This window comes from Nerophis ophidion, linkage group LG17 (assembly GCF_033978795.1).
Source record: "Nerophis ophidion isolate RoL-2023_Sa linkage group LG17, RoL_Noph_v1.0, whole genome shotgun sequence".
Taxonomy (NCBI): domain Eukaryota; kingdom Metazoa; phylum Chordata; class Actinopteri; order Syngnathiformes; family Syngnathidae; genus Nerophis; species Nerophis ophidion.
The window spans coordinates 36,486,251-36,510,054 of NC_084627.1; the positions used below are offsets into that span (position 1 = coordinate 36,486,251).

General features: G+C 41.4%; 1 protein-coding gene across 1 annotated transcript in view; it reads left to right on the forward strand.

The window, feature by feature from the left end:
• Positions 1–17,652, forward strand: part of ajm1 (apical junction component 1 homolog) — a 32,269-nt gene extending 14,617 nt beyond the window's left edge. Inside the window, exon 2 of the mRNA XM_061877240.1 lies at positions 13,591–17,652. Coding sequence (XP_061733224.1) covers positions 13,645–16,875 — 3,231 coding nt within the window. The 5' untranslated portion in view covers positions 13,591–13,644 and the 3' untranslated portion in view covers positions 16,876–17,652. The remainder of the gene's footprint in view (positions 1–13,590) is intronic.
• The last annotated feature ends 6,152 nt before the right edge of the window (positions 17,653–23,804 follow it).

The following is a 23,804-nucleotide window of genomic DNA, read 5'->3' on the forward strand; positions in this document are numbered from 1 at the left end:
TCTCCCGGCTGGCCTGGGAACGCCTCGGGATCCCCCGGGAAGAGCTAGACGAAGTGGCTGGTAAGAGGGAAGTCTGGGCTTCCCTGTTTAGGCTGCTGCCCCCGCGACCCGACCTCGGATAAGCGGAAGATGATGGATGGATTAATTTTAAAAAAATTCTGCGGCCCGGTGCCAATCGAGCCGCGGCCCGGTGGTTGGGGACCACTGATCTAGCTGGTCTCAGACGCACATCACACCAGCTTGTCCAGCAAAGGTGCATTGCATCCCAAACCTTCCAAAAATCATCCATTAGCATCCGACTTCTAAAAACTCTCCACACAATGTCCACCATTGCTTTCCCATGGTGGGAATTTAAAGGCCTACTGAAACCCATTCTGATAGTTTATATATCAATGATGAAATATTAACATTGCAACACATGCCAATACGGCCTTTTTAGTTTACTAAATTACAATTTTAAATTTCCCGGGAGTTTTTTCTTGAAAACGTTGTGTAATGATGACGTGTACACTTGACGTCACGGGCTGTTAGGAAATATGAGCGCTGCGCACACACACAGCTAAAAGTCTTATGCTTTAACCACATAATTACACAGTATTTTGGACATCTGTGTTGCTGAATCTTTTGCAATTTGTTCAATTAATAATGGAGAAGTCACAGTAGAAAGACGAAATTGGGAAGCTTTAGCCTTCAGCCACACAAACACACGATGATTCCTTGTTTAAAATTCACGGAGGTGAAACTTTACTATGAATCACAGCGGACATGGATCCCGACTACATGTCAACCATCAGGTTTCGGTGAGAAAATTGTGGTTAAAAAGTCGCCACTTACCGGAGATCAGCTGAGCTTGTGCCTCCCGTACAGCTGTCGTGGACTTCCCTGAGACACTGCGCGTAAACACCCTACCGTGGACGTACACTTCCGACTATCAGGTACTGTTAAACTCACTAAAACACTAGCAACACAATAGAAAGATAAGGGATTTCCCAGAATTATCCTAGTAAATGTGTCTAAAAACATATGAATCCGTCTCAATGCAACGCGATTGCAATCACGTTTTTGTTTTTTTTTTTACTTTTTTTTTGTTTTTCTAGTCCGTCCCTATCAATATCCTCAAACACAAATCTTTCATCTTTGCTCAAATTAATGGGGAAATTGTCATTTTCTCGGTCTGAATAGTTGTTTTTGTTGGAGGCTCCCATTAAAATCAATGTGAATATGTGAGGAGCCATCAACATGTGACATCATCGTCTGCGACTTCCGGTACAGGCAGGGCTTTTCTCCAGTTGCGAACTTTATCGTCGATGTTCTCTACTAAATCCTTTCAGCAAAAATATGGCAATATTGCGAAATGATCAAGTATGACACATAGAATGGACCTGCTATCCCCGTTTAAATAAGAAAATCTCATTTCAGTAGGCCTTTAATAAAAAGAACATTATTATGGTCTTACCTTTACTTATAAATGAAGTCCATGCCAGCTCCTTCTGATCAAAAGCATCGATAACTTGTTTATAGAAGTCTTCCTTATCTTTCTTCAGTTGTAAAAGTCTCTCTGTCTCGATGGAGATCTTCCTTTATTACCTCCTGCTTCGATTGAAAGTCCAGTTTAGAAAACTGTTTTATTTTAGATATGTAATCTTCCATGTTAAAAGTGCAAGCAAGAGGAAAAAATAAACACACGCTGCTCACTCTTGCTGCTTGTTGTCACTTCTTCTGCAGCCGAAGAGTCACAAGAAGGATCATGAGCGCCCTTTACCACCAGGAGGCGGGAGTCATTTAATGACTCATATTTGACACACGCAGCTACGGTATATTAATAAAACATAGTTGCTTACTGTCCTTTTTAGCATATTCAATAGCGTGGACCTTAAATCCTACTGAATAGCTCTTAATCTTCCTCCCTTCATGTGATTTTAAATGATTGAAATCAGCCTCCTCCATTTTGAAAATGATGACAGGTGAAGTGTCACTCGTGATGTGACGAGTTTGACCCGGCGGAAATCCTAGGCATATGCTAATCATTTTGCGAAATGAGTTTGACTTGGCGGAAATTGTAGACATGCGCTAATAAAAATAATATTTTGCGAAACGAGTTCGACCCGGCGTTTATCCTGAGCCGGCGGTAATGCTAAGCATGCGCTAATTATTTTGCGAAACGAGTTTGACCCGGCAGTAATTCTAGGCAGACGCATACTATATACCCGGCGGCAACTCAAGGAAATTGGGTACTCACTTTTTTAACCCACAAAGAAGGAGAACAACATGTTGATGAGGTGGCAGATATATATTTGCAAGGCCATTTTCAAGAAGGATATTTAAAGAGAAACTACATCTTGTGAGGCGAGGTCGGCCTACCCCGCAAGCTAGCTCAGCTGTCCCTGCGATGAAATGGTGAAATGCCCGCCACTTCCACTCTAATCAACCGACCGCAAAGGGGGGCCACTGGCTTACACGACATCGAATGGGTGTTACAAATTGTGAGTTCAAATATTTTATTCATTTATTTTTTCACGTTTAGTATGTTTTTTTGCTATTTTAATTTTGACAGGACCACATAAGATACGTTTTAATTGCTGATACGAGTTTATGGATTTTTAAATGCGCCAGAAAGTAACCCATTTTGTACACTGTTGAGGTGATTCAATTCACAAATGTATAGTATAGTATTTATAGCTGGGGTCTCAAACTCAGTTCACCTGGGGGCCACTGGATGCAGAGTCTGGGTGAGGCTGGGCCGCGAGAAAAGATTTCTTAAAAAAATGTTGCATACTCCTCAGCATGTCTAGTTGTAAAATGATGTTTCAAATTGTATCCCTCGTGCGCCGCTACTTTCTCTGTGCAAATAAGACACGTCAGGGTGCGCCTGTGTGCAAGAAAATAATATTGCATCTACCACTATTCCTAGAATTGACTTTGCTCATCACTAACCTTTCTCCTCACTACAGGCTTTGAAGAAGACATGTTTGGGGTTGTGGAATATATTTGTATTTAGCCGAGGCACGGAGAACAATGTTAGTTCCGCAATGTGTGTCGTTCCTCCCTACAGCAACACGGCGGTCGGCGGATAATAGTACCAGGATTGTCAAAGTTTGGTGTTGTCGAACCCCAAGATGCAGAAACGGAGGCAGGCATTGAATGGGAAAACATGATTTAATTTAAAACACTAAGACAAAAACCCACAAAGGGTACAAACAAAAAGTGCGCACGTGGGCGGATAACAAACTAAGGGACCTAGCATGGGAGCTAGAAAACAAAAGGGAACTTAGCATGGAAGCTAGCAAGAATCGAGCAGGAAATAAGAAGTCGTACTTCTAATAAGAAAACAAACTTGGAAGCAGCAAACAAAAGACAATAAGCTACAAACCACTATCGAATATAGCTTACCACAACGCTGCATAGACAAGATATGATACGACACGACAGGTAGCAACGACAATGATCCAGCACTGACTGGAGGAACAAAGCAGGTCCAAATAGGAGCGGACTGATTGACACCAGGTGTGGCCAGATGCCAATCAGCCGCACCTGAGGGGGAACACAGCACTCAGGTAGCTGAACCAAAATAAGAGTGTTGACATGAACTAAGGACAGGAAATACTAAACACACAGGAGAAACTAAAAAAGTCAAACTGTCAGAGGCAAGCCTGACAAGGATAGCGAGTGCAAAAAAGCTCCCGGAGTGTTATCCAGCGTCACATAGAAAAATATATGTAGTGTTCATCATGTGAGGCAATGCAAATTGAACAATAAAGAAAACAAATAACGGTTTGAATTGGTCCTGGTTAGCGGGGACTGTTATTACTGACGGACAGGTGTCGCGGTGTGACTGTAGCCAGGCACGTAAGAAAACCCTTGTCTCCATGGCAACGTTTCTGTCGCTTTCACTCCTTTGCCGCTTTTCCACTAACGCAGAGGTAGGCAACCCAGAACGTTGAAAGAGCCATTTTGGAGCCAAATAACACAACGCTGTCAAGCGGCATTCGTATAAAACTCACGAGCCGCAATAACGTTAAACTTTCATATTAAGGTGGGGGCCGCAAAATAACGTCTCGCGGGCCGCAATTGGCCCGCGTGTTTGAGACCCCTGATTTATAGTATTTATCCAGCAATGATAATGTGGTGACATCAATAATGGTATTTTGAGAGGCCTAAGTGGTAAACACTGATCAATAGGGTACCCCCCCCCCCCCAACCCCCCAAATAAAAATTAAACAAAAAGCAAAAATGGGGGAAAACAGCAAAAAGCACACTGAGGAAAGAGCCTGCATGATATAGATTCTTGGTAATTGTTGTGCTTGATGATCATTATGTGCCTGATGGATTATGCATTCCTGTACATGTGTTTTTTCTATTAATTAGTCACATTATTTAAATTATGGCAAAAAATATTACATATATTGATGGTCGTTTGCCTAGGATGTCCAAGCATGGCTGCTATGCGCGGTCGTATGTTTCTGTGACACACTAATGTGTTCATCCCTTAGAAAACACTCACAATGCACCCTTAAGAGTGCTCCCTATGCTCACTGACCTGAAGTGAATCCTCATCTCTCCACCGAGGCAAGTCTCATGACAGCAAAGGTCAACAATTTTTTTAAATAAAATATCCACTTTTATGCCTCAGCCATACAGAAACCATTGAAAAAGAACACTCTTTTAATGTTACAAAAAAATATATTAACTGTTCCAAATAGAGATGTCCATTATCGGCCGATAAATGCTTTAAAATATAATATCGGAAATTATCGTTATCGGTTACAAAAAGTAAAATATATGACTTTTTAAAACGCAGCGGCCCAATCACATAATATCGACGGCTTTTCACACACACACAAGCGAATGCAAGGCCTACTTGGTCAACAGCCATACAGATCACACTGTGGGTGGCCGTATAAACAACTTTAACACTGTTACAAATATGTGCCACACTGTGAACCCACACCAAACAAGAATGACAAACATATTTCGGGAGAACATCCGCACCGTGACACAACATAAACACAAATACCCAGAACCCCTTGCAGCACTAACTCTTTCTTAACGCTACAATATACACCCCTGCCACCCCTCAGCCCCGCCCACCTCAACCTCCTCATGCTCTCTCAGGGAGCGCATGTCCCAGACTCCAAGCTGTGACTTCAAAAATAAATATGGCATTGCTACAACTTGAGTTGATTTATTTTAGAAAACCTTGTTACATTGTGTAATGCATCCATCTTGGCATCACAACAAAATTAGGCATAATAATGTGTGAATTCGACGACTGAATATATCGGTATCGGTTGATATCGGTAATTAAGAGTTGGACAATATCGGAATATCGGATATCGGCAAAAAAGCCATTATTGGAGATTTCTAGTTCCAAATACAGATGTCAGGGGGTGGCACTGAGATTATTAGAAAAAAGGCGAAAATGCATTCAGATTAAAAATTGATGGAGCGGGGTAGAGGGAATCCCCGATAGTGCAAGGAGCAAGTCAGGGAAAGAAATGAATCACATTCGAAGAGAAGCCAGCGTTAATGTGAGAGAGTAGACAAGAGCTTGGCGATAATTCCACAGCAAGGTGGCTCCTCTAAGAAGTGTAATAATGGAATGGAAGACAGGAAGGGGAAAGGGAGATCCTGAGACATCATGACAGTTCATGCCCAACCATCTTAGTTCCAGTTTGTGACTGGAAGGAAAAGAATAAAAGAGGAGTTGTCAACAACTAGGGAAAAAAAGGTATGATAACCAGAAGAAAATGACCCCCGAATAAGACAAACCAATACGTAGCTTTTGGATTCACTGCAACTACAGTAGGAACTGAGGAAAGACCGGTGTGTTTTATGCCGTTCTATGACTCTTTGGCAATATCTTATCTCTGTGTGCAAGGCCACCTTAACCCTTGTGTGGTGTTCGGGTGTATTTATATAGACCTTAAAGGCCTACTGAAATGAGATTTTCTTATTTAAACGGGGATAGCAGGTCCATTCTATGTGTCATACTTGATCATTTCGCGATATTGCCATATTTTTGCTGAAAGGATTTAGTAGAGAGCATCCACGATAAAGTTCGCAACTTTTGGTCGCTAATAAAAAAGCTTTGCCTGTACTGGAAGTAGCAGACGATGTGCGCGTGACGTCACGGGTTGTAGGGCTCCTCACATCCTCACATTGTTTATAATCATTCGGACTGAGAAAGCGACGATTTCCCCATTAATTTGAGCGAGGATGAAAGATTTGTGGATGAGGAAAGTTAAAGTGAAGCACAAAAAAAAAAAAAAGGCGACAGCTCCAGGCGACGGCAGTGTGAGCAATTCAGATGTTATTAGACACATTTACTAGGATAATTCTGGAAAATCTCTTTTCTGCCTATTGTGTTAATAGTGTTTTAATGAGATTTTAAAGCCATACCTGAAAGTCGGAGGGCTGCGGTGAACGCCAGTGTCTCTGAGAGGGGCCAATGGAGGAGCCAAGATCACAGCTGCCTTTTTGACAGCCGCAGAAGGAGGTCGCATAATCCACTCAAGTCTCCGGTAAGAGCCGACTTAATATCACAATTTTCCCATCCAAAAACTTGCTGGTTGACGTAGAGAAACATTTTCGCTTGACCGCTCCGTGTTAAAGCTTCACAACAAACAAAGAAACACCGGCTGTGTTTCGGTTGCTAAAGGCAGCTGCAATCCACCGCTTTCCACCAACAGCATTTTTTGTATAGTCTCCATTATTAATTGAATAAATTGCAAAAGATTCAGCAACACAGATGTCCAAAATACTGTGTAGTTATGCGATGAAAAGAGACAACCTTTAGCCGTGAGTGGTGCTGGGCATAAATGTCCGCTACAACCAATAACGTCACAAGCACGCGTTAACATAAGCGTCATCATTCCGCGACGTTTTCAACAGGATACCTCGCGGGAAATTTAATATTGCAATTTAGTAAACTAAAAAGGCCGTATTGGCATGTGTTGCAATGTTAATATTTCATCATTGATATATAAACTATCAGACTGCGTGGGCGGGTGGGTTTCAGTAGGCCTTTAAACACAAATGTCTCAAAGGGCTGCACAAGCCACAATGGCATCCCCCCCCACCCCAAATACAACCAGCTGCAATTTACTGTAAATGTGTGTTTGGAATACCTGTTTTCCCGACGAAATGTCCGAATGACTGTGGCTACAATATTCCGACTGATATATGGCTGAATTTTGTAGTCCAGTAGTCCATGATTGATGACATGGTCAACAAGTGTTGCACGGGTGTTGTGAGATAGATTTGGTCCTCTTCTTCTTTTTCCTGGTCCTCAGGTCCCTCCTTATCTACCTAGGCCTCTTCCTCTATCTAAGGGGTGGCAAACGTATGGCCGGATCAGGCCCACGGACAGATTTTATCCAGAAATTTTTGAATGAAAGAAACCACTTGTGACAGAATTCTCAAGTCATCGTGTGGGTTCCAAGGACCATCAAGGAAGGACAGAGCGGCGGCACGTTTAGACTTCTTTATTTTTCAATAAAGACAGGTTTTCAGCTGCTCCATCTGCCGCTCGCTCTTCCGCTTGCCTTTCTGCTTCGGGCGTCGTCACCTATCTCACGCTCTCAGTCTCTCTCTCTAAGCGTCAGCTTCCCTCTGGCTCCTTCTAATCTCTCCGCCTCCCCCTGACGTTCACGGCTGTCGCCCTTTTATACAGTGCGAGAGGATTACTCAATTGTCCCCAGGTGGGGCGGCATGGCGTAGTGGGTAGAGCGGCCGTGCCAGAAACCTGAGGGTTGCAGGTTCGCTTCCCACCTATTGACATCAATATCGCTGCCGTTGTGTCCTTGGGCAGGACACTTCACCCTTTGTCCCCGGTGCCGCTCACACTGGTGAATGAATGATGAATGAATGATAGGTGGTGGTCGGAGGGGCCGTAGGTGCAAACTGGCAGCCACGCTTCCGTCAGTCTACCCCAGGGCAGCTGTGGCTACAAATGTAGCTTACCACCACCAGGTGTAAATGGATGATGGGTTCCCACTTCTCTGTGAGCGCTTTGAGTATATAACAATAGAAAAGCGCGATATAAATCTAATCCATCATCATCATCATCATCATCATCAGGTGCAAGATCCACAAACCTGATCTTGATTGCGGCGTCGCTCCCGGTGAGCCCCGCCTCGCCACTCGCTCGCCATCCACGCCTCCTCGCCGCCATCTTGGGCCGGGCTCCGGCATGCCCTACCTCGCTGTCGGACTGCCGGCCATACCTCCTCGCCGCCATCTTGGGCTGGGCTACAGACTGCCCTGCCTCACTTTCGGACTGCTGGCCACGCCTCGTCGCCGCCATCTTGGGCTGGGCTACAGACTGCCCTGCCTCACTTTCGGACTGCTGGCCACGCCTCGTCGCCGCCATCTTGGGCCGGGCTTCGGCGTGCCCTGCCTCGCTGTCGGACTGCAGGCCATCGCTGTTCTAAATGTGTCCACTTGATGTCAAAATAGCAAGTCTTTGTATCTTTCCAGGTGGTGCTACATATGTACAAAATAAACCACATGATGTTAATACATCAGTTGAGGAAAATGAGCAAACTACATAAATAAAATACCGTAATTTGATTTTGATGTCATTTTTATCCTGATAGATTAACATCAATGAGTTGACTGATGAACATTATCACATAAATTATTCAGAATAACGACAAATAAAGATGTAATATTATTAACCACAACATGTAAGGAGCAGTGTGGTTTTCGTCCTGGTCTTGGAACTGTGGACCAGATCTATATTCTCGGCAGGGTCCTTGAGGGTGCATGGGAGTTTACCCAACCAGTCTACATGTGCTATGTGGACTTGGAGAAGGCATTGGACCGTGTCCCTCGGGAAGTCCTGTGGGGAGTGCTCAGAGAGTATGGGGTATCGGACTGTCTGATTGTGGCGGTCCTCTCCCTGTATGATCAGTGCCAGAGCTTGGTCCGCATTGCTAGTAAGTCGGACCAGTTTTCAGTGAGCGTTGGACTCCGCCAAGGCTGCCTTTTGTCACCGATCCTGTTCATAACTTTTATTGACAGAATTGCTCGGCGCAGTCAAGACGGTGAGGGGATCCGGTTTGGTGGCTGCAGGATTAGGTCTCTGCTTTTTGCAGATGATGTGGTCCTGATGGCTTCATCCGGCCAAGATCTTCAGATCTCAGTGGATTGGTTCCCAACCTAGTGTGAAGCAACCGGGATGAGAATCAGCACCTCCAAGTCCGAGGCCATGGTTCTCGGCATGAAAAGGGTGGAGTGCCTTCTCCGGGTTGGGGAGGAGACCCTGCCCCAAGTGGAGGAGTTCAAGTACCTAGGAGTCTTGTTCACGAGTGGGGGAAGAGTGGATCATGAGATCTACAGGCGGATCAGTGCGGCGTCTTCAGTAATGCGGACGCTGTATCGATCCGTTGTGGTGAAGAAGGAGCTGAGCCGGAAGGCAAAGCTCTCAATATACCTTTATCTATGTTCCCATTCTCATCTATGGTCATGAGCTTTGGGTTATGACCAAAAGGACAAGATCACGGGTAAAAGCGGCCGAAATAAGTTTCCTCCGCTGGGTGGCGGGGCTCTCCCTTAGAGATAGGATGATAGAGAGATAGCTCCGTCATCCGGGGGGAGCACAAACTAAAGCCGCTGCTCCTCCACATGGAGAGGAGCCAGATGAGGTGGTTCGGGCATCTGGTCAGGATGCCACCTGAACGCCTCCCTAGGGAGGTGTTTCGGGCACGTCCGATCGGTAGGAGGCCACGAGGAAGACCCAGGACACGTTGGGAAAACTATGTCTCCCGGCTGGCCTGAGAACGCCTCGGGATCCCCCAGGAAGAGCTGGACAGAATGGCTGGGGAGAGGGAAGTCTTGGCATCCCTGCTTAAGCTGCAGCCCCCGCGACCTGACCTCGGATAAGCGGAAGAAGATGGAAGGATGGATGGATTATGATTTGTACAATTTATCGTGCCGTGTTTTTGCCAGTCCGGCCGACTCTGGAGTAGATTTTTCTCCGTGTGGTCCCAGATCTAAAATGAGTTTGACACCCCTGCTCTATCTCCTTCTCCTCTTCCTCTACCACTTTCTCCTCCTAAATAAATAAAAGGTGCATTAACTAAAAGCTTTACTAAAAAGAGAAGTTTTTAAATGTTTTTTAAAAGTTTCAACACGGTCAAGATCACGGAGGGACTGGGGCAAATTCTTCCAGAGTCTAAAATTAAAGTACCAATGGTTGTCACACACACACACTAGGTGTGGAAACATTGTTCCTCTGCATTAGACCCGTCACCCTTGATCACCCCCTTGGGGGTGAGGGGAGCAGTGAGCAGCAGCGGTGCCTGCGCCTGGGAATCATTTTTGGTGATTCAACCCCCAAGTCCAACCCTTGATGCTGAGTGCCAAGCAAGGAGGTAATGGGTCCCATTTTTAGAGTCTTTGGTATGACTCGGTTTGCACTCACAACCTACCGATCTCAGGGCGGACATTCTAACCACTAGGCCACTGAATACGTCTGGGAGCAATAGCCTGGAATGCCAGGTCTTCACTGGTTATAAAACAAATTTTTGGGATCTTTAGAAGACCCTGGCCTGAAGACCGGAGGCTGCGCCCTGAAGACATTCCCTACAATGCACGGAATGTCAGGACTAACATCTTAAATTCAATGCGGAATTTAAGTGGAAGCCAATGAAGACTGGATAAAATGGGGGTGATATGAGCTGTTCTTGGTGCACCGGTCAAAGGTCTGGCAGCCGCATTTTGTACACTCTGAAGTTTCCTTAGTGTTGACATGTTGAAAAGGGTGAAAAGAGAAGTGCAATAGTCAACATGAGACGAAATAAACGCGTGAATGATCATTTCCAGATCCAATTTTTACAACACATTTCTCACTTTAGAAATATTTCAGAGATGATAAAAACAGTTTTTGGTCAGCTGACGACAGTGACCCTCCAAAGACGTGGACTGATCCAACTCAAGCCCAAGGATTCCGAGGCTACTTTTACAAGATGCACCCAGAGCACCAAGGCAGTTCTTGATCAGGGAGATCTTTTTATCAGAGTTGTTTGAATTTATCTGGGGGAAATTTGAGGACAGACAGTTTTTAAAACAGGATACGCACTCCAAGAGCTCAGGTAAAAAGTGAAACTCTGAATCATTGAAGGAGCCTAAAAAATACTGTAATAGCTCCGAACAGCTCAGCTTCGTCTAGCTTCGTCGGCTTGAACCGATGAGAGCAGCATACTACCAATGAGCTAAAACACAGGCAGGCTCCAGCTTTGCCAGCAACTTACTTACAATAGATTGGCTTCAGTTACACTCGCACTCGCCCGTTGCAAAGGAGATGGGTTCATGAACAAAATTATTTTTAAAATAGGTGATATTTTTGAATTGTTGCTCTTTTGTTACGTAAAATCTCATTTGTTTTTGTGCGGGGGAATTTGTTTTGGCTCTGCCTGTGTGATGTGTTTTTTTCTACCATTGTTGCAATAAAAACAAAATAAAGATACCAGCTTAACATTGGGCATGTGTTAAGAGTAACAAGATCAACTTTCAAGCCCAGACACTAAATATAAGCATCCCATCCATCCATCTTCTTCCACTTATCTGAGGTTGGGTCGCGGGGGCAGCAGCCTAAGCAGGAAAGCCCAGAATTCCCTCTCCCCAGCCACTTCGTCCAGCTCCTCCCGGGGGATCCTGAGACGTTCCCAGGCCAGCCGGGAGACATAGTCTTCCCAACGTGTCCTGGGTCTTCTCCGTGGCCTCCTACCGGTTGGACGTGCCCTAAACACCTCCCTAGGGAGGCGTTTGAGTGGCATCCTGGCCAGATGCCTGAACCACCTCATCATCTCGATGTGGAGGAGCAGCAGCTTTACTTTGAGCTCCTCTTTGATGACAGAGCTTCTCACCCTATCTCTAAGGGAGAGCCCTGCAACCCGGCGGAGGAAACTCATTTTGGCCGCTTGTACCCGTAATCTTGTCCTTTCGGTCATAACCCAAAGCTCATGACCATAGGTGAGGATGGGAACGTAGATCTACCGGTAAATTGAGAGCTTTGCCTTCTGGCTCAGCTCCTTCTTCACCACAATGGATCGGTACAGCGTCCGCATTACAGAAGGCGCCGCACTGATCCGCTTGTCGATCTCACGATCCACTCTTCCTTCACTCGTGAACAAGACTCCTAGGTACTTGAACTCCTCCACTTGGGAAAGGGTCTCCTCCCCAACCCGGAGATGGCACTCCACCCTTTTCCGGGCGAGAACCATGGACCCGGACTTGGAGGTGCTGATTCTCATCCCGGTCGCTTCACCGATCCAGTGAGAGTTGAAGATCCTGGCCAGCTGAAGCCATCAGGACCACATAATCTGCAAAAAGCAGAGACCTAATCCTGCGGTCACCAAACCGGATCCTCTCAACGCCTTGACTGCGCCTAGAAGATCTGTCAATAAAAGTTTTGAACAGAATCGGTGAAAAAGGGCAGCCTTGGCGGAGTCCAACCCCTCACAGAAAACGGGTCTGACTTACTGCCGGACCAAGCTCTGACACTGGTCATACAGGGAGCGAACCGCCACAATAAGACAGTCCGATACCCCATACTCTCTGAGCACTCCCCACAGGACTTCCCGAGGGACACGGTCCAATGCCTTCTCCAGGTCCACAAAGCACATGTAGACTGGTTGGGCAAACTCCCATGCACCCTCAAGGACCCTGCTGAGAGTATAGATCTGGTCCACAGTTCCAAGACCAGGACGAAAACCACACTGTTCCTTACATGTTGCGATTAATAATATTACATCTTTATTTGTCGTAATTCTGAATAATTTATGTGATAATGTTCATCAGTCAAATCATTGATGGTCCATAGTTCCACGACCAGGACTAAAACCACACTGTTCCTCCTGAATCCGAGGTTCGACTATCCGGCGTAGCCTCCTCTCCAGTACACCTGAATAAACCTTGCCGGGAAGGCTGAGGAGTGTGATCCCACGATAGTTGGAACACACCCTGTGGATCCCCTTCTTAAAGAGAGGAACCAGCACCCCGATATAAATATATATAAGCAAAATTATCAAATGTTGTTGTTGTTGTAGATTTTCTGTGCATCGGGCAGAGTGATGGGTAACCCACCCCAAGCCCCCCCCCGGGGTCCCGACTCTGGACAGCCAGTACTTCATCCATGGCCACCGGATCTGTGTGCCCCCCCCCCCCCCCCCCTCCATAAAGGAGAGGGGGGCAGGGGAGAAAAGAAAAGAAACGGCAGATCAACTGGTCTAAAAAGGAGGTCTATTTAAAGGCTAGAGTTTACAAATTAGTTTTAAGATGGGACTTAAATGCTTCTACTGAGGTAGCATCTCTAACTGTTACCGGGAGGGCATTCCAGAGTACTGGAGCCCGAAAAGAAAACGCTCTACAGCCCGCAGACTTTTTTTGGGCTCTGGGAATCACATTCCATTGCACATTCCATCTCAACTCATTTTATTCATCTACTTTGATAATAAGGTGATTAAGATGAATTTTTAAATGTACTGTTTGTCAAAGAATCCCCTTTGTCATTGATAAATTATATTGAATGTATTTATTTACCATGATTGTTATTTACATTCTCACTTTTTTTTCTGCATCTTCTAGGCAACGTCTTCAACAATTGGGCTTAATGGAGAAAACTAAAGAAGTCCCTTTAAGATGACACTTACAGGACCACCTGATTTACTGGTATCGAGTGTGCATCGAGACATAAAAGTTAGCCCCCTTTCTCCACTCTCCAAATCCTTGCAAGAAGAATGTAATTCTTTTGATTTCAGCACACTGGAAGACACCAACAGCAAGGCCAGTAAGCGGCATTGCCGTACCTTTGAATATAAATCATTGCCAAAACAGAAGAACTACTCGATGCATTCCCCAAAGAAGAGAACCGATAGGCATGGCACTAAACCAGATATTGTTTGGAATGCCCAGGGCCACCAACAGAGGTACCGCTTTTCTGCTCCGGACATTTTCAGCCATAGGGTACCATCTCAACCAATGGATGAAGATCATCAGCCTGCTGTCCATATCCAAAAACGAAAGAACAGGTCAAAAAGTGCCCCTTGGGTGGAAACCAGTCTGACTCCTGCATCATTTCAGTCCCCATCCTCAGCGAGAAAGGGCAGGGAGTCTCGGTGGACTGCTCACTGGAGACCTGAAATATCACTGAGTAAGGAGTCCCGCTATGCACCAAATAGAAAACATTTACATGACGTGTATCCTGTTCGACTTCCTCCTCAAATGACTGATAACAGACACTCCCCTCATTATTCTGCTGATAATTATGCGGAGGCATTGCTGGATAAACCACCAACTAGTCATCATGTTCGGTGTCGGGTGGACATTAAACCAAATAATTCAGCATTGCATCATCATCCTAGACAGAAACAGCCAATTTCATCAATGGACATACCTTGGCAAAGGTACCACAATGAGGGGGGTCGGAGCCTGACCGTGCCCCGTCATTTCTCCTACTCTAGAACCCCAACTCCCACCGACTCATTGGGTCGAGAGAGTCGGCAAACTACTCAATATTCCTGTAGTCTGCCAAATAAATACAACCATATAGTGGAAGGTCCTTTCGAAATGATGCTTCCATCGAGTTATCAAAGAGAAAACAGAGCTCATTCCAGTCCAAACATGCCAACTCAATTCTTTTATGAAGATGATCCTGGTAGATATGTTACCACTGTTCCCCCTCAGCCAAGTTCTTATTTGTATGATCCTTACACACCAGGACAAACCTCCAAAGTGCAATCTGTCCATGACAAAAGAGGTCAAACAGCTCATTCTATGGGGACAAGACCGAGTTATCCTGAAATGGAGCACTATCCATACACCGTACAGTTAACTTATCCAAAATCCTATTCGACAAATGATCCAGGGCCATATATCATACAACCACTACCAGCAAAAACATTTTATGGGGATGATCCAAGGTCCTATCAAGTTCAGACCGGCCCGCCACGGTTTTATTATCCAAGTGACTTACATGCCATGCCGCCCCAGCACCATGTCCCAGCACGGGCATATTACACAGAAAGCCAAAAAAGTGCCCGAGTCATTCCGCCACAAACAGACGATGGTTATGTTTCATATGCTCCCGGATATTCATCTAATCCTGTGTCTTATGTGACCCATGTCACTCCAACCAGAGTCAAACAAGAATCCCTATTAATGCCGTGGTATTCTAATATTTCCGCAGAGCCTCAAAGAATTGACACCGATTCGAAATCCTACTCGAGGTCGTTAGATGATATTCTCAATTCCCGTACGGAGAGGGAACAACCTCCTTCTGTACAACGGCGTCAGAGCTATGACGATCTGGCGCCAAGAAAACCTGCACGCACCTCAGATGATAAACCGCAGCCAGTCGTCGTCAATCTCTCTACTTCACCAAGACGTTATGCGGCCTTATCGATGTCTGACAACTCTTTAATTGACCAAAGCCCCCCGCAGACATCAAAGAACTACACGAGCAAACAGTGGGTAGTCACACCTGAGATTACAATCACTGATAATGACTTTCGAACAGGTAATCTTCAGAATACTGAAGGACGGTCTGCCAGCTGGGACATTCTGGACTCTAGAGGCAGTGAAGGCCCAGAACTGGGTCAGCGTGACATGAAAGGCTCAACCAAAGACAAACCATATGACAGTGGCTCTCTTCAGCAAAGCCTTGAACAACTTGATGAGCTGCTGGCTGATCTTGTTACTGACTACAAACCACCCAGTCGAAGGGCAAGCGAGGACATATTAGATCAGCTGAAGAAGTTAATTGACGAGGAAGAGGCGGTGTCTTTGTCCAGAAAATGTTCAGTGGCTGTTACAGAAGGACCACCCCCCCTTGACAAGCAGCCAACATCCATCAGGGTAAATCCTGATTCTTTTCAAGATATGGATGGAGCAAGTGATGCGATGAAGAGTGCGGATGAGTGCTCCCCAGATCAGAGCCCAGATGAAGATGACACAATGATGTGTTCAAATAACAGATGCCGGAGAACTGAAACTCTGTTTAACGCTTGCCTTTACTTTAAATCCTGCCACAGCTGCTACACCTACTACTGTTCACGCAACTGCCGAAGAGAAGACTGGGACATTCATAAAGAAAGCTGTGTGTACGGTAGAATTGGCAGCTCATGTCGACATATCATCAAACATTGTCGTGAGACTATTGAAGTCCACAAAGCCTTCTCCCGACTTGCCAAAGTCGGTTACCTTTCCCGAGGTAGAGGAGTTCTCTTCCTTGGTTTCCCGAACACAATGTCTTCCAGTAACTTTTTGCAGTCCGGCCTGAATAGTCTGCCTATGTCGCCAACGTACCTGTCCCTCCGAGAGCTCGAGAGTTTTCAGGACAACCTTGGTGATTACTGCAAAGAGCTTCAAGAAGCTGGGAAAGAATATGACCCAAACGAATGTTTTATCTTGAATGTATCCATTGCTGTGGGTGAGCAGCTGCCTGATGGGCCTTCGCCGAGGAACCAGGCTCCAGCAGTCCGAAAATATGCAAAGGTTGCTCTGGCCTCTTTTAGCCCCGACAGAAAGGTCTACAAGAAAGAGGCTGAGATGGAAACCCTGATCTTAACACCTCCACCGGGAACCACGGATATTGACAAAGCTGGAGAAGAGGGCAGGAAAGCCAGAGAGATCTGTTTTATCAACATACAACGAGAACTACGCATTCGAGGAGTATTCTTACGCCATGAATACCCGAACGTGTATCAGCAGCTCTGTGAGTTTGTGGAAAATAACCTAAGGTTCACCCCCACTACTATTTATCCAATTGATAAGAGGACAGGTAAACAGTTTATGTGCATGATTATGGCTGCCTCTGAGCCAAGGACTTTGGACTGGGTTGGCACACCGCATCTCCTGGATGATATCATTTAGATTCATATTTACATAAAGTATACATACATACAGTACAGTAGATGTGTACGGAGCACGCAGACACACACGTCTGCTTGGTTATTTTGGCTCGTCAGTATATTTTTTATCCGAATTTTGTACAGTACTTTTTTTTTTTTTTTACATCGTACATCCTTTTTTAGACAAATATTGATAGTGATATATCTCTATATTGGCCGCTTACTGTTACAGCATATTTTCTTCATGAGGGATGACCTCATGTTTGGGGTTTAATGAAGAAAATGTGTATTTTTTTCCTTTTCGACGAGAGAAATACTATGCAAAGCAGCCGTAGGATTTATTGATCCCAATTGTGGTGCTTCATTATATTACTGTAGAACATAGAGTACTGTAAAATATTGTAATTGACACTAATTGAACCTTCCCGAAAACGTAAGTGTGGTGTCAGTCAGAAGCTTAAAATGCATACACATTTTCAATCAGCTGCCATCATAGTGCTAATATATTAGTACTGTCAACCAATTTTTTTTATAATTAGATTAATCGCACATTTGAATTTGGATTCATCATGATAATTCACCGGTTATTACTTACTCGTGTATTTTAAATGAATTAAGAAAGGGCCCGATTTATATATATATATATACACACATATATATATATATATATATACACACACATATATATATATACATATATGTATGTATGTATGTATATATTGTATATATATATGTGTATATCTATATATATCAGTGTATATATATGTGTATATATACCAATGTGTACATATATATATATACATATACATGCGTGTATATGTATATACATATGTATATATTTTATATATGTATGTGTATAAATATACATACATACATATGTGTATATATGTATATATATATACATGTTTATATATGTTTTATATATATGCCAATAGACATACATAAACATATACATATATGTATACACATACATTTATAATATGTATGCATATGTGTGTATATATATATGTATGTATAAACACAGGGTTTCCCCGACATGTAATTGATCGTGACACACCGCCACGGCAAATAAAAGCCGCCACACTTTTTTATGTGAAAACACATTTAATATATATATATATAAATATATGCATATATACACACGTATATGTATATATATACACATATGTATATATACATATATACGTATATATGCATATAGATTACATATATATGTATATATATATATATATATATATATATATATATATATATATATATATATATATATATATAGCTTATTTTTCATGCATTACTTACTAGTGATGTACCGAAAATTTGGCCACCGGAAAAAATGATATAGAGAAAATAAAGATATTATACAGAGCTGATAGAGTATATAGACGGAAAAAGAAAATAAAGATATTATATACAGCAGATAGAGTATATAGACAGAAAAAAAAACCCTTACAGCTGTTGGCTGAAAGACTTTGACTTTGAAACAGCACTGCCAAAACAGGATGTTGTGATGACATAAGTTAGACGCATGCGATTGTCTGGAGCAGAGGCGGCATGTCTGCGTTATGGACGTAATTTAAAATAGCCAAGATATACTGTACCCGCGGAGAGTGGTCTACAAAATGTGCAATTCATATCATACTATATTATACTATGTAGAAATATATCACAATGATGAACATATTGACGAAAATGGTTTAGTTTTGCCTGACTTAAGAAATACTGGACTGAAAGCTGCCTTTCTAATTAACATTGACATCTCCATTGGTCCACCTTGTTATGTATACACTATGAAAAATAAGCAGTATGAATACTACGGAACATGGAGATTCAATAATTGACATCAAACATTTTAGGTCAGTGTTTTTTGGGGGGCGTTGACAGTTTGATTTATATGTCTTTTTGATTTCACACGACGGTGACTCCTTTGTTGCATGAGTTCATGACTGAATGGAGGTATTGTAGCAATGTAGCCACCAGAGGCGTCACTAGGTTTTAAAGACAGGGGAGGCTCCGAGTATCCAGTAGATGCGTATGAACGTACATTTAAGACAGGGGTGTCCAAACTTTTTCCACTTTTTCCACACGTAAAAATTAAAGCACGGGGGTCCCATTTTGATATTTTTCATTTTCAAACCGTAACAAAATATATGTATTTTTAAAATGTATTTTACCTTTAGGGGTCCCGGGGACCATAAAGGGTCTCAGTTAATAAAATGTTAAAAATAAGTCAAATTTGTATTATTATTTTTTATTTAACACTTACAGTAAATCTCTCTATCAACTTAAAAAATAAAAAAAAAGGTTTTATGGCATTTCTGTCAAAAACAACTTTGTTTTTCATAGTAAAACTGAAATATGCAGTATTTAGTAATTAGAGCCCTAAAAAATCAATAATGAAGGACACCATTGATTTTTATTATTTTATATTTTTGAGTAATCACAGTGAAAAGATAAATAAAATACCACTAAGTATATTTGGAATCTAAAAGGTGCCCCACTCAGAAAATGATACATTTTTATTAGTTTTTTTGTTTTTTTTAACTTTCAACACTTAAGTTGCGAGATCAACTTCAGATATATATGTCGATTTGACGTTTAAACTGTTATTTTGTTTGTTTTATGCTCTTTTGTCAAAGAAAACTTAGATTTTATATGGCAACTGCACAATATATGCAATATTTACCACATAAAACATTTTAAAATGAAATATTTGAACTAATTGGAGCTTTGAAAATAATTCATTATAACGTGGATTTTTTTGTCATTATTTTTTTTTGGAGCAATGGCAAAAAAATTTAAAATAAATAATTGATTGATTGAAACTTGTAATTAGTAGATTGCACAGTACAGTGCATATTCCGTACAATTGACCACTAAATAGTAACACCCGAATAAGTTTTTCAACTTGTTTAAGATGGGGTCCACGTTAATCAATTCATGGTAAAGATGGTTTTTACATGGTAAAATAAAGACAAAAGAAAGAAAAAAACAGCCTGCATGGCAACTTTGTGTCAACATTGCAACTTTTTCTCGTTAGATTTCACCTCATTCCAATATTTTTAATGTCCTTTTTGATTTTTGCAATAGCATTTCCAGAATGTGTAGCGGGCCGGTAAACAATTAGCTGCGGGCTGCAAATGGCCCCGGGGCCGCATTTTGGACATCCCTGATTTAAGAGAACACATTTTCACCAACAGCTGACAATGGCTTATAAATAAATATGATTTCATATATATATATATATATATATATATTTTTTTTTTTTTTTTTTTTTTTTTTTTTAAGTATACCTTTAGTACAATAACAAACACAGATGTTTGCAGTATGTTTAAAGCATTACTGCTACAAATAGAAAAATACATCTACATATTGTTTCTGTGCCATACTTTACAAATACTGGTTTTCCATTAACAGAATAAATATACAGCATATATATTATATTTTGGGAACATTTTGAGGTAGCTTAAGCCCAATTTAAATAGGCCTAATGACGCCACTGGTATCTTATTTCTAGTTGTCTTACTAATAAGGCTATTTTGTCAACTCAATATTAACTATGCTAATATACTGTACTATTGAAAAAAAGGACCTTTAAATGAAAAACAATTACTGTGAAACATATACCTTTGTACATAGTAGTTTATAATAAAATGATTCCTGATATTGTTGTTCTGGATTTCTTTGACTGATTCATTTCCGTGTAGTCAGAAGAACAAAGGGTGGAGAACAGAAGTGGGCAAATATTTTAACTCAGGGGCCATACTGGTCGGCAAAATTGAGAGGGCCTGTGACGTTCACATGTTGTCAATAGTCAGTGTTTTATTGTTCATAGGTAATAATGTAAATCCCACATTCTTTATTTTAATGTACATTCTGGGTGTCTTATTCATTTAAAAAATTACAATTCCATTCAATTTTTTAAGGTGGTCTGTCACAACGTTTTTAGCATTCAATCAGACATTTTTGTGAGGTTTTGGATTAGTGTTTCTAAAAAAATAGATACACCGGCCCCCAGACACATTTTTTTTTCTCGAAATGTGTAAATGAGCAAACCTGGGCAAATATTTTAACTCGGGGGGCCATATTGGTCGATAAAAATGCGCCTGGGGCCGGTATGCATGTCTTAAAAAAAACAAAACTATATATATATATATATATATATATATATATATATATATATATATATATATATGTGTCTTAATTGGATTATCCAGAGAATAGTGCTCGATACATGTATGTGTGGGAAAAATTACAAGACTACTTCATCTCTACAGAACTGTTTCATGAGGGGTTCCCTCAATCGTCAGGAGATTGAAAAAATAAAATAAAATAAAAATAAAAATCTCCTGACGATTGAAACAGTTCTGTAGAGATGAAGTAGTCTTTTGATTTTCCCCACACATATATACATATATATATATATATATATAATTATATGTATCTATATATATATATGTGTGTCTTAATTGGATTATCCAGAGAATAGTGCTCGATACATGTATGTGTGGGAAAAATCACAAGACTACTTCATCTCTACAGAACTGTTTCATGAGGGGTTCCCTCAATCGTCAGGAGATTGAAAAAATAAAAAATAAAATAAAAATAAAAATCTCCTGATGATTGAGGGAACCCCTCATGAAACAGTTCTGTAGAGATGAAGTAGTCTTGTGATTTTCCCTACACATACATACATATATATATACATATATATATATATATATATATATATATATATATATATATATATAATTATATGTATGTATCTATATATATATATATATATGTGTGTGTATTTATATAATCATATATATGTGTATGTATATATTTATATCTATATGTGAATATATATATATATATATATATATATATATATATATATATATATATATATATATATATATATCCATCCATTTACTGCCACTTATTCCCTTTTGGGGTCGCTGGTGCCTATCTCAGCTTCAATCGGGCGGAATGCAGGGTACACCCTGAACAAGTTGCTACCTCATGGCAGGGCCTATATATATATATATATATATATATATATATATATATATATACACATATATATACTACTAAAATATTTTTGATAGATTTTGGAGCGCCGTGTGTAATGTTGTATATTTTCAATGGAACATTTAAAATGTTGGTGTTGTTAACTTAAGTCATATTGCCATCATAGTGCAGTCTACATGTATCTCTTAGGTTTGACTGGCATGTACTGGTTCCACTTTACATTACACCATGTACCCCATAAAACTGCTATGAATTTGCTAAAAAAATATTCATTGTTCTTGTTAAATAAAACCTCTTTCTTGTTTTTAATTCATATTTAGTTCTACTAGGCTACTGTATTTTCATGTGGGTCATTATGGTGGTGTTTGGAGAGCCAAGTGTTTTGTAAGTCGGTGCCTGGTGAAAAAAGTGTGAGAAATACGTACAACGAGCCAAGTTACCAAAGAGGGGACTGCTGGTCAACAATGCTGAGATAGCAGCGAGCAATGGTGTTGAAAAGCGGATATTCCGAGTTATGCTATCACCTTTAACCGGTAGAATAGAGGATGTTTTTTTTTGGTACTATCACACGAGACTGGGCGAAAGCAAGACTGGAGAGTACACCACCGGTTCGGACCGCCTGGACAATGAATCCCGAGGCAACTTCAGGCGTGTGCAGGAAGCCGAGCCGAGCATGGAAGAGCAGGCCTCGACAACACCGATGGAGGACGTCAGCAACTTTAGCAGGAAGGCTGTGGAATCTGGACCGCAACTAAAGGTTTCCAATAGTAGGAAAACACTTATTTCAACCTCTAGCTCAGGGGTGTCAAACTGGTTTTCATTGAGGGCCACATCACAGGGCCGCTTGTAACAGTAAAAAATGTATGAATTTGTCTCTGGATTTCATTATTAAACATACATTGTTTTATGTAGACTGTCGATTTTACAGTAAAAACTTTACATTAAGAACATTTTACTATAAAATGTTTTTTTTTTTTTAACATTTTACAGTAAATTGAAGAACAGAACCAGTTTTTTTTTTGTTTTTTTTTAGGGGGGGTTTACTGAAAAATCTGGCAGCTTAGTTGCCAGATTTTTCCTATTACATTTACATTGTTTTTTACAACATTATATTTTTAATAATAAAACAGTACAAATTCTTTTTTCATTCTGGCAACTTAACTACCAGTTTTTCGACCGTAAAAAAAAAAAAAAAAGTAGCATTTTTCCATTTACAGTAATTGACCTTTAAAAACAACAACCGTAGATTTTACAGTCAAAATATGGCAGCTCAGTCAACAGAATTTTGACGCAATTTACAGTTATATGCTTACATTAAGATGTCTTGTATAGTACACGCAAAATCCATTACTTTGTAATTGCACAAGCAGTCTCAGTAAATCGCACGCTATTTTATGGATTGCACAAAAATTCGTAATCGAAACTTTAACGGTTTCGAAGTTTTTTTTTCTAGTACAAACCTTTTAGCTGTAATTTCAGAGGTGATGTGGATCACTGTCTGTATTTTTGATAGGATTCTTTACTCTTGAGAGATAGAGCTTGGCAGAGGTCTGTGCCTTCTGAATGCTTTTCTAGTTGATGTTGTTATAAGGCCGCCATTGTGACCCTGCAACACATTCATCTAGTGCAGGGGTCACCAACCTTTTTGAAACCAAGAGCTACTTCTTGGGTACTGATTAATGCAAAGGGCTACCAGTTTGATACACACTTAAATAAACTGCCAGAAATAGCCAATTTGCTAAATTCACCTTTAATAAATAAATCTATTTATATAAAAAAATGGGTATTTTTCTGTCATTCCGTCGTACATTTTTTTTCCTTTTACGGAAGGTTTTTTGTAGAGAATAAATGATGAAAAAAACACTTAATTGAACGGTTTAAAAGAGGAGAAAATAAGAAAAAGAATGAAAATTTAATTTTGAAACATAGTTTACCTTC